At 40.5% G+C, this 13,898-nt stretch overlaps 1 protein-coding gene and 1 long non-coding RNA gene across 6 annotated transcripts in view; one reads left to right on the top strand and one right to left on the bottom strand.

Annotated features, from left to right (window-relative positions):
- Positions 1 to 8,437, top strand: part of LOC135096810 (putative nuclease HARBI1) — a 38,573-nt gene extending 30,136 nt beyond the window's left edge. For 3 of the 5 annotated variants that reach the window (XR_010265028.1, XR_010265030.1, XR_010265029.1), the window contains 6 exons: positions 2,945 to 3,114; positions 3,476 to 3,612; positions 3,806 to 3,913; positions 5,850 to 5,989; positions 6,627 to 7,322; positions 7,624 to 8,437. Coding sequence is in view for 1 of the 5 variants with exons in the window: in XM_063998568.1 (XP_063854638.1) it covers positions 2,945 to 3,114; positions 3,476 to 3,552 (247 nt within the window). In the remaining 4 variants the exon portion in view is untranslated. Of the gene's footprint in view, positions 1 to 1,729; positions 2,029 to 2,944; positions 3,115 to 3,475; positions 3,613 to 3,805; positions 3,914 to 5,849; positions 5,990 to 6,626; positions 7,323 to 7,623 lie in introns of those variants that run through there. The other 2 variants (XR_010265031.1, XM_063998568.1) reach the window with 2 other exon arrangements.
- LOC135096811 (uncharacterized) lies at positions 6,128 to 7,716 on the bottom strand. The gene is made up of 2 exons (XR_010265032.1): positions 7,582 to 7,716; positions 6,128 to 7,276 (listed from the first exon to the last, which is right to left on the bottom strand). It is a non-coding gene; the product is annotated as an uncharacterized LOC135096811 (long non-coding RNA).
- Positions 8,438 to 13,898: the final 5,461 nt, after the last annotated feature.

Here is a 13,898-nt window from a genome sequence, read left to right on the forward strand (position 1 = left end):
GCTAGTTCTGTTCCGGGGGCGTTTGTCCTTCATCCAGTACATCCCGTCAAAGCGGCATCGTTTTGGCATAAAATTTTTTGTCATCTGCGACTGCCAAACTGGTTATGTGCTGGATTTCTTGGTTTACTCAGGGGCAGATATTGACATTCCTTCCAATGACCCCCACGGGTTTTCGGGTGCAGTTGTGAAGGCTCTAATGGAGAACTACTTCAATAAAAATCACATACTGTACACTGATAACTATTACACATCTCCAGCCCTGAGCCACTACCTCCTGGGACAGAAGACCGGATCCTGTGGCACCGTTCGTGCCAATCGCAAACACTGACCAGCATTCCCTTCCGGGACCAGGAAGGGAGACATCATAAGAAAGAAGTCTGGGAAAATGCTGGCCCTACACTGGCACGACAAAAGAAAGGTCAACATGATCACGACCATTCACCAGGGTGCCATGGTAGATTCCTGCAAGAAAGAACGCGGTACAGGTAATGTTGTGTACAAGCCTGATGCCGTGGTGGATTACAATATCAACATGAGGCTTGTTGATAAGTCGGACATGATGGTGGGCGAGATTGACTGCCTAAGGAAGTGCTGCAAATGGTACAAAAAAGCGTTCCTCCACCTCCTTGATATTACTGTCCTGAATGCCTATATACTTTACCAGCATCTGACCAAGAAAACGACATCACTGCGGGAGTTTAAGAAAGAGCTGGTGAAGCAGATCCTGGAGCATTACGGTACTGTTCAGGCCTCATGTTCACGGAGACATATCCCTGACCGTCAGGTCGATAGGCTGAAGGCCTGGGAGTGGATGTCGCGTCACAAATTGGCGCTCCTCCCACACCTGCCATCAGGGCGTAAGGGGTCCAGGCGCTGTCATGTTTGTGCTAACACAACACGAAAGGCACCAGCACGTAAGGAGACCCAGTACTGGTGTCTTGAGTGTAAAGTACCATTGTGTCCTGGATGTTATTCGGACTACCATTCCCTGGAAAATTTCTAAGAATGAGGAATGAACTTGTACATAGTGTCTAATAATATTTTGTGTATAAAAGGGCAGAAACAGCAGTAAGCTTTAGAGGGTGTTATTTGTGTGCAGTACATAAGTATATTTCTGTTTATGAAAGCATTTCTTATACATATGAAAGCAGAAAAGTCATTCAGTTTTGTTAGGAGTTATTTTTATGTAAGCTACAAACCTGCGTAATATGTAGCCTAACGAGTGTATATACTTCATAATTGTATTGGGTTTATGGAAGTTTTTTTTGGGTGCATATAATAGCAGAAAAACAGTTTCAGTTTCGAAAGGAGTTAATTTTATGGGCGTCAAACATGCGTAATGTGTAACCTAATATGAATAAACATGTAGTGCCTAATAATATTTTGTGTCTTGTATACAAAGACATAAATGGCACCCAGTTTTATAGGGTGTTATTTGCATGCAGTATATAATTATATTTCTGTTTATGAAATAATTTCTTGTACATATAAAGGCAGAAAACTCATTCAGTTTTGTAAGGAGTTATTTGTATGTATGCTACACATACGTAATATATAGCCTAATATGTTTATATATTCCATAATTTTACTGTGTTTATGATTTTTTTTGTGCATATAATGTCAAAACACACATTCAGTTTCGTAAGGAGTTATTTATATGAGTGTCAAACCTGCGTAATATGTAGCCTAATGAGTGTATATATTCGATAATTGTACTGTATTTATGAAAGTTTTTTTTTCATATGATGACCAAAAAAAAAACATTAAGTTTCGCAAGGAGTTATGTATATGAGCATCAAACCTGCGTAATATGTAGCCTAATGTGAATAATCGCGCTGGTATGAGAGAATGCATGCTGTGTATGTGGTGGCGCGGGGAGAGGGAGACCCAGGCCAAGGTCAACAGCACCCGCACGAACAAGTGCGCTCGGCTTGGCCAAAAGTAGCACCTCTTCCCAACATCATATCTCTGCCGGGCTGCAACCTAGACAAATTCAATTTATTTCATCGTGAAGAGGAAGGATTGGCGGTGAGATAACACTAAAAACTACTATGTTTTCGTTTGAAATTACCCCACAGGGTACTGATGAAGAACACCTATTTTTCTGAAATTTATCAATACTGCTCGCGCGCTGAGAGGACGACAATAGTCCTCTAGCCCGAGGTCTATGGGTTAAGGACACTAATATAAATTAGCATAACCTGTGGAACACCCGTGAAGGATGGGGGCACATTCACATATATGTTTCAGGTTTATCAAGAGGTACTCGTATATGTGAAAGAATGGAGGAGGATAGACGTGTAATAAGGACAAGAGAGGACTCCAAACAATTACCACTACTTTTTGTTGAAACAAATTGCACAATATCCTATAAATATCTTTGTAGGTGAATAAACTGATTTTCAGTGTGGTGAATAATATTTAGGTGTGGCTGACTTTCAAGGATAAAAGGCATAAAAGTCAACCTGCTGCATGCCATAGTTTATAAAGTTGTAATCCAGTGTTAGGAACGTGCCAAGATTAGTTCCTAGTGCCAAAATATGTGAGTGCATAATTGATAAGGAGGGATGAGGGATGATGCTAACCTTACCAAACCTGCCGTCAAGCACCCCTGGGGCTGTCCCTTCCTCACCCACCGCATTATTATTCATGTGTACAAATATTTCTAGACTTGTATGTTTATTTCTCACATGTTTCTAACACTGTCTTGAGGATAACTTAATTTACTAGACTGCTGGCAAAAAAAATTTGACAGCAGATGTAATGTGTGCGTGGATACGGCTGCACTCATGGAAACAACACTGCATTACATCTACAAGGATCACATTACATTTCTGCTGCTGTTTTTTTTTTTTTTTTTTTTTTCTTACAGCAGAAGGATGTATCTTATTCAAAATAAATAAATAAACAAAATGAAAACTAATGGCTTATAATCTGCTTTCAGGACCTATGCAAGCAAGTGTCAGCAGGGTCTTCAAGTGTGTGTGTGCACCGTGTTGAGTGATAAGTCGGTGCAGGAAATCAAGATGCCTCCAACACACCTTGATCAAAGGAGAACTGCACACCAGTTCTTCAGGATTAAAAATTTCTTAAGGGTTATTGGGGCCATTGATGGTAAGATTAACAATAATGTATTTTGTTTTAAATTTAGTGCTATTGTTATAGTCTATCACTTCATCGGTGTTTACTTTGAGTGAAAGGTATCTCACAGCCTCAAGTTCCTGTTAAGCATTAAAAAGTTTTCATATTTTATGTATACTGTGTCCATATCCAATGCAGGTGGTGTATATATATATATATATATATATATATATATATATATATATATATATATATATATATATATATATATATATATATATATATATATATATATATATATATATATATATATATATATATATATATTAATGATGGATATATGTAGCTACTGTGTAACATGATCATCATGTAATAGTTTCTTTTGTGTGCACAGGCAGCCACATTGCCATGAAGGGCCAAAGTGTGGATGAGGCCCTCTACTTGAACTGGAAAAGGTATCACTCCCTCTGAACATCCAACTTGTTTGTGATGCAAGTGGAGTGATCCTCAGCTACTGCTCCAGATTGCCAGGTATATAGCATTATTGCATCACATGTTTACCCAACCATGTATTTTATTGATTTTCATGTGACTGCACATGGTTACTGGTGTTGCATAGGAAAACATAGTGTGATAAGCCTTGACATTAGTTATAAATGAACACTTGATATACTCCTTTGTAAGTAATGAATCCTCTTGTAGTATGAAATCTCACTTTTCACAGGTGCCTGCACTCTTGTGGAGGTGGCTTGCAGTACAGAACCATCAAGTGTGTCAAAATAATTAATGCTTGCCTGCTCCTACACAACTGCTGCATCAAGTTCCTGATGACGTATGTACTTGTCACTATTTTTCTTTTTCTTTTTCTTTTTCTTTTATGTAGGAAGGACACTGGCCAAGGGCAACAAAAATCTAATAAAAAAAAAAAATGCCCACTGAAATGCCAGTCCCATAAAAGGGTCAAAGCAGTGGTCAAAAATTGATGAATAAGTGTCTTGAAACCTCCCTCTTGAAGGAATTCAAGTCATAGGAAGGTGGAAATACAGAAGCAGGCAGGGAGTTCCAGAGTTTACCAGAGAAAGGAATGAATGATTGAGAATACTGGTTAACTCTTGCGTTAGAGAGGTGGACAGAATAAGGGTGAGAGAAAGAAGAATGTCTTGTGCAGCGAGGCCATGGAAGGAGGAGAGGCATTCAGTTAGCAAGATCAGACAGAAGAGCAGCTAGCATGAAAATAGTGGTAGAAGACAGCTAGATATGCAACATTGTGGCAGTGAGAGAGAGGCTGAAGACAGTCAGTTAGAGGAGAGGAGTTGATGAGATGAAAAGCTTTTGATTCCACCCTGTCTAGAAGAGCAGTATGAGTGGAACCTCCCCAGACATGTGAAGCATACTCCATACATGGACGTATAAGGCCCTTGTACAGAGTTAGCAGCTGGGGGGTGAGAAAAACTGGCGGAGACGTCTCAGAACTTCATAGAAGCTGTTTTAGCTAGAGATGAGATGTGAAGTTTCCAGTTCAGATTATAAGTAAAGGACAGACCGAGGATGTTCAGTGTAGAAGAGGGGGACAGTTGAGTGTCATTGAAGAAGAGGGGATAGTTGTCTGGAAGGTTGTGTTGAGTTGATAGATGGAGGAATTGAGTTTTTGAGGCATTGAACAATACCAAGTTTGCTCTGCCCCAATCAGAAATTTTAGAAAGATCAGAAGACAAGCGTTCTGTGGCTTCCCTGCATGATATGTTTACCTCCTGAAGGGTTGGACGTCTATGAAAAGACGTGGAAAAGTGCAGGGTGGTATCATCAGCGTAGGATTGGATAGGACAAGAAGTTTGGTTTAGAAGATCATTAATGAATAATAAGAGAGTGGGTGACAGGACAGAACCCTGAGGAACACCACTGTTAATAGATTTAGGAGAAGAACAGTGACCGTCTACCACAGCAGCAATAGAACAGTCAGAAAGGAAACTTGAGATGAAGTTACAGAGAGAAGGATAGAAACCGTAGGAGGGTAGTTTGGAAATCGAAGCTTTGTGCCAGACTCTATCAAAAGCTTTTGATATGTCCAAGGCAACAGCAAAAGTTTCACCAAAATCTCTAAAAGAGGATGACCAAGACTCAGTAAGGAAAGCCAGAAGATCACCAGTAGAGTAGCCTTGACGGAACCCATACTGGCGATCAGATAGAAGATTGTGAAGTGATAGATGTTTAAGAATCTTCCTGTTGAGGATAGATTAAAAAGTTTAGATAGGCAGGAAATTAAAGCAATAGGGCGGTAGTTTGAGGGATTAGAACGGTCACCCTTTTTAGGAACAGATTGAATGTAGGCAAACTTCCAGCAAGAAGGAAAGGTAGATGTTGACAGACAGAGCTGAAAGAGTTTGACTAGGCAAGGTGCAAGCACGGAGGCACAGTTTCTGAGAACAATAGGAGGGACCCCATCAGGTCCATAAGCCTTCCGAGGGTTTAGGCCAGCGAGGGCATGGAAAACAGGTAGTAGTTGACAGGATATATCTGTATCATGGACATTAGATTTAACCGAGTACAGTCATGAATGTTCTTACATTTGTTAGGGTAATGAAATTTGTGTTTTTTTTTCCTACAAAGATGTCTGAAAGTCATTATGGTTTGGGCTAGTTTTAGATCATCAAAATGCTAAATGTCAAACTACATGACTATTCCTCTCATACAATATAAACTTTAAACAAATGGAACAGTTAGGTTCCAGTCCTTAGACCTCTCAGACCCTCACAAAAGTCTGCTTACAGCTACCACCTCTTGAGGATGAAGCAGTGCCCCATGCCGATACCAACCCTGCCGTGCTGTAGAGGGATCATTGTGCTCCAGGCAGAATTGTGTAGCAAGAAATCATACAAAACTTCTTCCAGCAATGCAGTAAGGAAGTGAGGTCAGTAATCATGTAATGAGTGAAATAATGGTTTTCCATGTATCACAGCATACTAAATGAAAGAGATCAGTGCACCATTTAAATTCAGCAAACACTTAAGTGGCTTGCTAGTATAAGGTATGAATAACACAAATAGATAAAAAAAATGCTGTAGATTTATTTAAAAATAAAATAATATTACCAGTTACCAAAGTCTTTGCAAGAATAAGAAAAATATAACATATATGAGTATAGTTCACATCCTGAAAAAAAAAAAAAAAGTAAATAAACATATTTGTAGAAATGGCCACCAGCAGGTCACCACAAAACACTAATCTTATTTTTGTACTTTAAGTAACACAGAAGCATTGTAGGTATCACAGTGAAGTTTGGTATTATATTGCACTAACATTAACATGCTGCTCGAGGTTAATGATAGAATTGCTATAACTAATTCTACAGAAAAGAAATATAACTTAATATAACTTAATTTCATAACTTAGTGTTATAACTTAATAACTTAATAAAGGTAAACTTAATAAAGGTAAACATTAAAATGCTATAAATTATTGGTGGGTGGTGTTGGCATTAATGAAGTGCTCAGTAAGTGTTACCAGCTGCTGCAGTGAATGCACAATGTTCCTCTGCACTTCAACAGATTGTCAAAGTGCCTGGGACATGTTTTGTACAGCCAGCTGCACCATCACCAACTCGTCCAAGCTCAGACTAATCTGCTGTTGGGTTTCCTGTGCTTGAGAGAGAACTTCTGAGTGAGTCTGAGTGGCCACCTGCAGTACAGTTCAGAAGCAAACATGACTTTACACCACAAGTTACAAATTAAGTGGTATTTTAAGTTACATGTCATGCTGTGTCCTTTTACCTCATTTGCTCCTTGGACCTTTCTGCTATACAGTACCCAGGGTGGTGGTGTGATGCACTTATGGAATCAACACTTTATATTCCTCAGAGATGTATTCCTCAAAAAAGAAAATTAATTAATTAAAAAAAAAAGGTCAAAATAGCAAGAACAACAGACTTAGTGGCAGGAGTTGTATAATCAGTGTTCATTGTACTGGAGGACACAACTGAATACATGTTAACATGTTATTCAGCATTGCATGTAGTCATCTATAACGTGGATAATTTGAACAAAGATGTTCTCATTCAGTGCAGATGACACAGCATTGTCAAATCCAGAGGCCCCTGTGGACCCAGCAACACCAGCAGAAGAGGGTTGGATGGCTCCAACACTACTGCTGGTTGTGGTCTACTACTACGGCTGTGGTCCTTCTAGAGGCCCTGACACTTCTGAAAAAAAAAAAAAAAAAAAAAAAAACTGCTGTCATTACTGCAGGTAGAGAATAAGCTGGTATTCTTTGAGTGATGTTTTTATTGACTAATTTTTCTTTTAATTAGCAGTCAACCTAGTCATGTCTGTGTCTATCACACAGTTTTGCTGAGTTGATGAGCAAATGTGCAGATATCTACATTCATGAAGATGAGTGTTGGACATGACGCTGCCAACCCCATGGAAGATGATGCTGTAACACAATTATTGTTACATTACAGTATTGCACTGAAAAACAGCATTAATTTACAAAATGTAATTTGACCTTTGTTAGTTTACTTATGCAGTGTGGCGCCATCACTTTCAGGGTATGGCAGTCCTGCAAATGCTGTGTGAGGCAACATCCACAGCATGACCAACTCCACAGCAGTGTGTGTTGTCTCATCTGGAGGCCCCCACCTGCATGGATATGAATGTTGCAATTATCACCCACTTAGAAGTTCACATGTAAAGCCAAATCAACTTGGTGTATCATGAATGCATTAGAGCACAATAATGTTATCTAGCACTGCAGTGGTCACTGTCTCAGACCTGACTGCCAGAGGTACTGTACATACTCCTATTTATAATCCATTGCTTAGTTGGTTCTTGATTATGTTTATTGACTATATGAGTAAATTTTGTAACAGCACCAATAATTAAATACATATACACAAGAACAAACTTCTTTTTATACAACTGCAGGGGTTTTAAGCACTGCTAACAATCACCTAACCTAACTAATCTAAACATAACTTAACCCTCCTTCCTCAACAAAGTAAAATCAATATTCAAGAAATAAAATTTAATACAGCAGTTTGTGTCCCAAAGGCTGACCAGAAAGAAACATTTTTTTTCTCTCAATATGTAACAAAGTCATACAGAGGAATTTGTTCATATTACTCAAAACAATGTTCAGCAATGCCCAAAACATCAGTTAATTAAATTCCATGAGCAATTAGGTCAAGACAAAATATGAATCAAATATGGTAGTGTGGGTAAATTTTTACTCTTTCATCTGTTTATCTTTTCCACATGAAACTATTTGCTTTTTGTTATTTTTGGCCTACACTGAATTAGTATGTTAATCAAACCTGATGTAACCTTACCAAAGTAATCTAACAAAACCAAAATAATATAACCTAACCTAACCTCAAATATCTAAAATAACCTTGCTTCTCTAAAAAAAAAAAATATGTACATGTAGCTGTTTAACAATTGCTGTCATTATCATAATTAATTTGCAGTTGGTATGTGTGGGGTTCAAATTAGTCTGGAATGACAAAATGTATCTGATGAGAAGGAGAAGAAAAGCCATGTTGAGACTGGTGAAAGAGTAAAAGAATACCCTACTGTGTGTCTGCTGGAACCATAAGCCATGATTTCACTTACTTGCAGCAGGACGTCACACCATTTTTTGTAAATCTCACAGTAATAACAATCATATAGCTCTCTGTCCCTCTTCTGTGTCAACCGCACCATGCTCGGTCTGCAACTATGCTAACCAAAATGTGATAAGAATAACCGATTAACTCGCCAGTGCCTGCAGTGTGACGCTGTTCAGCAGCACCTTGCTCTTGACATGGGTCGGAGCTTCTTCAATTTCCTCTGGACCTCAGGATAGGCAATTGCCGTGAGGGAAAGATGGCTGAGTCTGGGCAGGTTGAGAGATGTGATGCTCATCAGGGTGGAGAGTGGGTAGCGAAGTGCAGTGTGGTAGGAGTAGACACGCTGCCAAAGGAGCAGGAAGTGGTCCTTGGTCTCAGAGGAACAGCCCTATACCAAGGGCAGAAGGGGTTGCTTTATCAAAGTTTGTAAACAATGTCGCGTGACTCCCTTTTGTGGTGTCAGTTTTGCTGTCCACCGCACCCCGATTCTACACCACCTCCACCAAGGTCAAGGCCTCGGTGTCAGTGAATCATTGTCTCCTTGTTTTCTTAGGGGGTTCAGTAGCCATGATGAAAGCATCGTGAGGACAGTTGAGTGCGGTGAGTGGTGACATTGGGTGTGTGACGCTGTATCAAAGTTTGTAAACAATGCCGTATGATTTCCTCTGCAATAACACAAAGCATCCTGGGATTGGCTGCCTTGCATGTGACGTCGAGTCAGTGACGTATCACTCGGGCAGCCAATGAGAACGCTGAGGGGGTTAGCAACCTCCACCCGCCAACCGCAGAAATTCTTTGTGGATACCGTTTCTTGGAGATTGTAATGCGGTTGCTGTGAGAGCGGAGTTATACCATTTGCCCGATCACAGGATGTTAGGCAGAAACCTGTTTCATGGATCTGGCCCATGGAGGGGGGAGAGGGACGACCTGGAAATCTGTTCTTGTTTTCTTTATCCTCTCTCTCTCTCTCTCTCTCTCTCTCTCTCTCTCTCTCTCTCTCTCTCTCTCTCTCTCTCTCTCTCTCTCTCTCTCTCTCTCTCTCTCTCTCCTCATTTATTGCTTACATTCTTATTCCTGTCATTATTCTGCCTTATTTTCCTTTAATTCCAGTTATTATCCATGCTTCCCTTCGCACGTAATTCGCAATATTTCTTTCTTTTATTCGCCTTGTCCTCTTTATTGTCCTCTATCCTCTTTTAAGTATTATTCCACGTCTATTTTCTCCTTTTTTCCTCCTCCCCATGTTACCTTTAAGCGGTGCGGTGTGTGCACACACGGGGCGTGGTGTGTGCAGGGATTTGACTGTAATGCTGAAACATTTCTCCATCTTTCTTCACAGATTTCAGTTTCGTGGCTTTACATTGTAGCGTCATAATTAAGCTCTTTTTTTTCTGGGAGCGATGAGCGACTCTGAGAAACACGGCGAGGGAACAGCTGGTGTGGTGATCCTGGGGAGACTGAAGGGAAGGGGAGGCTTGAGGGGAGTTACAAAACAAGATTTGACGGAGCTGACGCCGGGACGGCTTTCAGACAGGCGTGTGGAGGTGGGGGAGGGACATTCTGAAGGCGTGTGATGGGCTGGCTGTGTGTGGTGCCGGGAGCTTTGGCACATATGTCATTCATTGCTGGCAGTTATTGGTACAAGCACGGTCACAAGGCGAGGGACGGGCCACGCTTGTCTCCAGTGTCTGCCATTTGCACTCCGTCGCAATTCCTGTGTCCTGCTGATCGTCTCCTCATAACAGTGGCAAGGGACAGTGTTATCAAACCAAAGTGATGACGGCTGAGGGAACATGAGACACATACGAGTAACATGCCACACAGTAACGGGGTGCTTGTGAGTCTACTTGGGTCATGAGCTACTAGGGCTGTAGGGGGTGACTTATTACTGGTACTCCTGTAGAATATTTGGCACAAGGATCACTGGTACTGAATGGTCATCTGGTACCGGAGTCACTGGTAAATTTACAGGGGTCATGTGGCCAAGATGTGTCAGCCTTAGTCACTAGGGACGCGGGATCAAGTGGGCGCCGCGTCAGTTGTGCCTTGAGATGAATGCCAGTCACACCTTGTTTCATTCGCTTCATTAATACTGGATGGAGGAACTACACGTGTCAGCAGAATACGATGCAAACTACACTTCAGATTTACAGATTTAATCAGATATTTTCTTGACGCGGCATGTGAGTGAAGCCTGGACGGAATAAAAGGGATGAAAGGCTCTTGATGTGAAGGGAACGAAGAGAAGGGAAGGCTGTATGGAGGAGGGAAAGGAAGGAATGAAGAAAAGAAGCTTCGAGAGGGGAATAAATTTGCTTGAAGGGAATAGAAAGGGAAGTGAAGGGATGGGAGGGGAATATAGGAAGGAGGGGTGTTATATAATGTATGAAGGAAGGAAGGAAGGAAGGAAGGGGAATAAGAGAACGGGAGGGAAAGGGATGGATAGACAAGAGCTGCTGGAAGGGGATAGAAATATATTATGTATGAGGAAAGAGAAAGGGAGGGAGGAAGGAAAGAGATTGTGTAGACACAAAGAAAAATATCATCTGCTTGCCGTGGAAAAACCCACCAATTGAGGAACCTTTGCCAGAGAGAGCAGTGACATGAACACACACACACACACACACACACACACACAACAGACTGGTGGTGAGAGGCCCTTGAGATGAGGTCAGCTGGTCTGGGAAGGGTCATAACAGCTGGATGCGTTAGTGAGCCGTCGCCTTCTTGATTAACCTGTTGAGGGAGGAGGAGGAGGAGGAGGAAACTGATAGACCGTAGGGAACATTTGTGTGTGTGTGTGTGTGTGTGTGTGTGCTAAGGTAAATACATGACCTGACTAACACACACACACACACACACACACACACACAACGAATGCATCGAACATAATAAACTCAATCTAGAAAACTTACAATACAAAATATGAATTTACTTTTAACCAACCGGAGAAAGTCAACGTGTCTCAGGAAGAGGAAGAGGGGGAGAGGGAGAGGCGCCCCCCTTGAATTCCCCATTTATTCTGATGGGGACAGGTGCCATTACTCTGACCCCCTGTCTACCTGTGTCAACAATACTGGCTTACCTGGCGAGCTCGATAAATTTCCATATACCTGAGAGGCCAGCCGCGGGCACCAGAGAGAGAGAGAGAGAGAGAGAGAGAGAGAGAGAGGGAGGGAATTTGAAAGGTTCGTAATTTTGTTTGTTGATTTTATGATTGATTGGTGTTTGTTTGTTTTTGTTTGCCCTTCGTTTGTGTTTGTTTGTGTTTAAAGAAGCTGGATTTATTTTTTTACTTCGTATTAATAAATTTGTTAACATTTTTTTTTTACCATTAAGAACTACGATTCAACTTCTAGAATTATAACTTTTTCACAAATTACCTGTCATTACTAACGTCATCTCCTTATTGAGTAATTTCCCCTTATTGATAACCTCCTAATGAACAACTTGATATTTTTCCCCTATCAATAACAAACTTTATTTTCTTAGCGTTTAAAGCATATTTCTCTATTAAGAATTGTGTTTTCCTTTTTTTTTTTCTTTTTATAATTTTTCCTTGTGTATTTTCTCTAATTAACGACTTGATATTTTTCCCTATCAATAACAAACTTTATTTCCTTAGCTATTAAAGCATATTTCCCCATTAAGAACAGTCTTTTCGTTCTTTTTCTTCTCATTTTCCTTGTCTTTTCTCTAATTAAAAACTTGATATTTTTCCCTATCAATAACAAACTTTATTTCCTTAGCGATTAAAACATGTTTCCCCATTAAGAAGTCTTTTTTTTTTCCTTTTTTTTCTCATTTTTCCTTGTGTCTTTTCCCTTCATTTCTCACCCCTAATTTTCTCTCGCTCACAAGCAATCCCCAACCCTTTGCCATGGTTACTCATTACTCCTGTCTTCCTTTGTGTTCCTTTATATATCCTACTTGGTGATAGCCTTAGATTTATTACGTCAACGCCAAAATACCAATCAGGGAACCAGTCTGTCATTCAGCCAGTCAGTCAGTCAGTCAGTCAGTCAGTCAGTTAAGCAATCAGTGCATCAGTTTATCAGTTGGTCAATTCAATAATCAGTCAGTCAGTCAGTCAGTCAGTCAGTCATTCAGTCAGTCAGTTAAGCAATTAGTGCATCAGTTTATTAGTTGGTCAATTCAATAATCAGTCAGTCAGTCAGTTAATTTGTCACCTCCAGAACTAGACTCTTATATATTCTAGGCGATTTTTTTGTGCTTATTAATATATGGATTGATTTGCTTGCTTGCTTGATTGATTGATAATTTACTTGGTTGCCTCCTTCATTGATGTTTATGCTGCAACAAAATAGAGAACTTTTTTTTTACTGTACACCTTCGCACGTAAAAAAAAAAATAAATAAATAAATAGATAAATACAAAAAATAACCAGTCAGTCAATTAAGGAGTCAGTCAAACAAAACGTCACCTAAACCTTTTTTCTTTTCTTTTCTTCTTCCTTTTTCCCTTTTTTCCATGATCCTTTCTGCCCTTTCTTTATGGACTGCCACTTTGAACAGGCCTTTTCTTTCATCAGTCTTTTGTTACCCTTGACCAGTGGCCCTCTTACACACAAAGGGAAAAAAAAACAAGATAATCAATGATAATATTAGGCGTCCAGCAAGGCGGTATTCTGTCCTCTGTAAAGGCAAGATCTACTCACACACCAGTCCATCCATACCTTCCTTGCTTCTTTCCCTTGCCTCCCACAATACCGGCGCCCGTGATGTCAATGGCTGGGCGTCCACTGCAAGTGTTCCCTGTTCTTTACCTTCTCCGCGGCGCCGCTACGGTTATTCGCTCGTAAACTTTATAGACTGTGAATATTCGTTTTAAATGTGCAGTACTTCCAAAGCCAGAGGAGTCGTCCCGGGCATAACAGGCGCATATGTTACGGCCAACGCGCGTGTTTGCCGAGCTGGACAAAACATTATTTAGTGGCGTGGGTTGTTTGTTTGTTCCACCCATGAAGTCTCCACCCAAAGCTTCTCTCCTTTCTTCCTTCTTCTCCTTCATTATGCTGCTATCTTCCTTCATTATCAAACACGCATCACCATTAATGTAACACACACACACACACACACACACACACACTTACTCGGGACCATTTTGTTGATTTGCTTTGGTTAATGTGGTGTAATGTTGGTAATAACACTGCTACCTTTATCCAGCGCTTCCATTAATGAGCTTTGAAGACACA

Source organism: Scylla paramamosain, unplaced genomic scaffold, assembly GCF_035594125.1.
Source record: "Scylla paramamosain isolate STU-SP2022 unplaced genomic scaffold, ASM3559412v1 Contig7, whole genome shotgun sequence".
NCBI classification, from domain to species: Eukaryota; Metazoa; Arthropoda; class Malacostraca; order Decapoda; family Portunidae; genus Scylla; species Scylla paramamosain.